At 61.4% G+C, this 3,438-nt stretch overlaps 1 protein-coding gene across 2 annotated transcripts; it reads right to left on the bottom strand.

Moving 5' to 3' along the window:
* Positions 1 to 407: 407 nt before the first annotated feature.
* On the bottom strand, positions 408 to 2,317 carry LOC134166115 (uncharacterized). 2 transcript variants are annotated; one of them, XM_062623443.1, is made up of 4 exons: positions 2,012 to 2,317; positions 1,688 to 1,813; positions 1,332 to 1,411; positions 408 to 919 (listed from the first exon to the last, which is right to left on the bottom strand). In XM_062623443.1, the coding sequence occupies exons 1-4, from the start codon at positions 2,072 to 2,074 to the stop codon at positions 508 to 510; spliced, it is 681 nt and encodes a 226-aa protein (XP_062479427.1). In that variant the 5' UTR covers positions 2,075 to 2,317; the 3' UTR covers positions 408 to 507. The 2 variants fall into 2 exon arrangements, with proteins under 2 accessions (XP_062479427.1, XP_062479426.1); XM_062623442.1 differs by having other exon boundaries at positions 1,688 to 2,317.
* Positions 2,318 to 3,438: the final 1,121 nt, after the last annotated feature.

The raw sequence follows: 3,438 nt of genomic DNA on the forward strand, positions 1-3,438 counted from the left end.
GCCACCCCAGGGTAGAGTCTGCTTCTTTCTGTGCCCTCCCCGTGAGCACAGGCCTGTGTTCCCTCTCCGTGAAGGCTGGGCTTTTGGGCAGCACCCTCCCGGGGGGCGGTGATCCTGCAATGGGGGAATGGGCGTACGGCTCCCTGAGAAGTCAGGAGTGCCGAACTTCAGAGCTGGGCTCCCTGTGCAGGACAGGCAGGCCCCAGTGGGTCTCTGCCCCGGTCAGACCTGGGCAGAAAAGCAGGAGGGACTGCGAGGCATGGGAAGAAGGGCAGCACCCGCTGCCACTGCTGCGGTGCCTGAGGTGCCTCCCGCTGCTTTGGTGCGAGGAAAGTTCTGGGGATGGAGCTGGCCCACAAGTGCCACGGGCCAGGCTCCTTCCAACCCTGCTTTCTGCCAGTGCCGCACCTCCAAGATTCTCCGCAGGTCCCTGGAGCCCGGGGAGCTGAGCACCAAGCTCTCCAGCAGGACGTCCATGGCATCCAGGGTCTGCAAGGAGGAAAACGGTCACGTCAGTCTTTCTGCAGTCCCTCTCTCCCCGGGGATGGATCTAACCCCCCACGCCATGGGGAGGGCACCCCTGCCACCCAAGGGACACCTTGAAGCAGACAAGTTGCAGTGGGCAGAGGAGCCAGTCCAGAGGCACTGGACATGGCAAGGCCCACGAGAAGGAGATGAAGGGACAAGGGTGGGAAAGTAAAGCCGAGACCCTATCGTGCCGTGGATCGCTGGTTGTGGTTCAGCACTTGCCAGCCAGGGAGCAGCTCTGAGTGCTCCTGGCAGCCCAACAGCGCTTACCTTAAAGTAGAGAAAGATGTCTTGGCCCTGCCTAGCAGTGATGGGGGGAAGCAAGAAGACCGTCCTAAAACAGGACTGCAAAAGGCTTTTCTTCTTGCTCTCCAATAGCATCTCCACTTTGCTAAAAAGAGAGAGAGAGGGACCTGTCAGACATGGGCGCTGGGAGCGCTGCCTCCGTGCCCTGTGCAGCTGGACACAGACCTCTGGAGCAGAGGTGACCAAGGGGGATGGAGCCCTGGTGTGCGGGGAGCCCTGCCAGGAGGTGCCTCCTCCCTCCTTGACGTGGCCCAGGCCAAAGGACGGTCCTGGCAGGCAAAGCCTCCCGCCTCCTGCTCTTGGCAGCAGCCGAGATGTGGTGGGGACCTGCAGGATCCCTCTGCTCTCACCTGCGCCTCTCCGCAAGCCACGAGCAGGGAAAAGACCAGGCCCTCTGAGGGCACCACTGGGCTCCGCCTGGATGGGAGATGCCCACTGCCAGGGCCAGGGCTATGGGCTCTGCAGAGGTGTCTGCCAAACCAGGAGCTGGCACGCACCTCATCTGGGCGAGGGTCAGCATGGCTTCCTGCCGCACCGCTGTGTGCAGGTGGCCCATGGGCTCCTCTTCCACCAGCGCCTGCAGAACACAAGCAGGATGGGACCTGGCGGCTGCCAGCACCCAGTGCCAGCAGACCCAGCCCCAGGCAGCAGGGCTGGCAGACACCCTCTGTCCCCAAGCCCAGCTCTGGCCCCCAGCGTGGCCCCGCTGCCAGGGCTGCTCAGCCCTGCAGCTCAGTGTCTGCCTGCGCACGCTGGTCCCTGCCCTCCCCCTGCACGGGCCCTGTGTGTCCTCACAGTGTGCCGGTGCCTGGCAACTTGCCCCCTTCCTCAGGCCAGCCGTGTGTCCCCTCACCTTGATGTTCTCTACCACCTGACACTGCTCACAGAACTCCTTTACTTCCTCTAAGAAGCCCTGGTCCCTGGGAGCTGTGCAGAGGCTGGAGACGGCCTGCAGGAATTTCACCTTCTGAGCCTCCTCCTGGGCAGCCGGGGGGCAGAGACACAAACAGGCAGCGTGAGAAGGGGGGCACGTGGCCAGCGGGACTGGAGCAGTGGGGCTGCAGTGCTGTGCAGGAGACCCGGGGGAGCAGCTCTGCCCAGCCAGCAGCCTGGCAGCAGAGCCAGTGGCCCCATCAGGAGACACGGGCACTGCTAGCCTGGAAACGGCTGCGGTTACCTGCTCTGAGCTCTGCAGGAAAGTCTGGATAAACCGCATGTGTGCAGTGCGTTCCTCTTCCATCCTTGCCGGACAAAAGGATAGGGGTGAGGAACGAGTAGGGTTGAGAGAAGTGTCTCGGCACTGCGGGGCTGCTGGGGCAGTGGGGAACAACGTGGGCTGCGCTCAGGGGTCTGCGCCAGTCTCTCGCTCCCGCTCTGTCCCGTCACCGTCCTGCCGGACACTGGCACGAAGGATGTGGCCTGCTGACTTTTATACAGTGCCCTGGGGTGTGACCAAGGGCACATCACAAAGGCACGTCACAAAGGGCACCGTGGTGGGTCACGGAGGGCGCATCACTAAGGGCACCGTGTTTGGCTAACCATCAGCCCCACAAACCTAATGCGTGTTCATGCACAGCAGTAGATTAAACAAAGATTTTTTTTTATTCAGACCTTCAGTAGGCAAAACGGTTCCCATCCGCGTTGGCTTAACCCGTGTTGCCTGATGAAAATCCAAAGTTGCACGTAGCAGGGACTGAGAAGATGAGACTTCCTAGATGAGAGCTCAGAAAGGGAATCGCCTGAAACAGGGAAGCGCCTGTGTCAGGTCTTTTATCATAACGGCTCGGTATTATTGGAGAGAAATGTGCGTTCCCTGGTCTGAGCGGCTTTGCTGTCTCCCCCCCTTTGTGTAAATCCTCTTCTTTTGTACTGTATTTAACCGCATCTTGTTTGAAAATAAATCCTTGCACTGGAAGCCTGACCGAGTGTTGCACTTGCTGGCTGGAGGTGGTTTGAGGATTTTGCCGTACACTTTCCCAGGCAGCATAGCAACTCCGTGGCACTGCTCTCCGTCACTCAGTCCAGACTTTGGCAGAGCTCTCACAAAGCCATTCTTCCTTGTCTGTCCCTCTGTGGAAGGAATTCCGTACGCAGAAAGCAGAATGGGAGAATCCCTTTGAAGGGAAAGGCGGTGGTGTTTTTTCACTGCTCTACACATAGAGTGACGCTGTGCCACTGCCAGGGCCCAGATGGATCCTCTTCAGCATCCTGAGGGCGGGGAGGCGAGAGGGGCCCCCGTGGGTCCAGCCTGAGACTTGTCCCCATCAAGCACTCCCAGGGCTCAGCACGCCCTGTGGTGTGCACACCACAACCGGACTGGGACCTGGTGGCCGCCAGCACACCCAGCACCAGGCGGCTGGGCTCTGCACAGCTCTTGAAACCACTTCCTCTGGGCGCCACGCGTGAGGAGCACCCACGGGAGCCTCACGGCACCCCGCTACCGCTACGAGCGGCTCACGGGCGCCCCCCAGCCGGTGAGCGCGTAGGCGAGACAGCAGCACGGAAATTCCACTTCACGCGTGCGCAGTGCGGGGCGTCGTTGGGTCCCGCCCGTGCGGCGGCAGTTGGGGTGGGAGGAGCAGCTGAGCTCCTCGGGACCGGGGC

The sequence above is a fragment of the Pezoporus occidentalis genome, unplaced genomic scaffold (assembly GCF_034315485.1).
Source record: "Pezoporus occidentalis ecotype Australia unplaced genomic scaffold, CSIRO_AGI_Poc_V1 ctg253, whole genome shotgun sequence".
In the NCBI taxonomy this organism is placed as follows: Eukaryota; Metazoa; Chordata; class Aves; order Psittaciformes; family Psittacidae; genus Pezoporus; species Pezoporus occidentalis.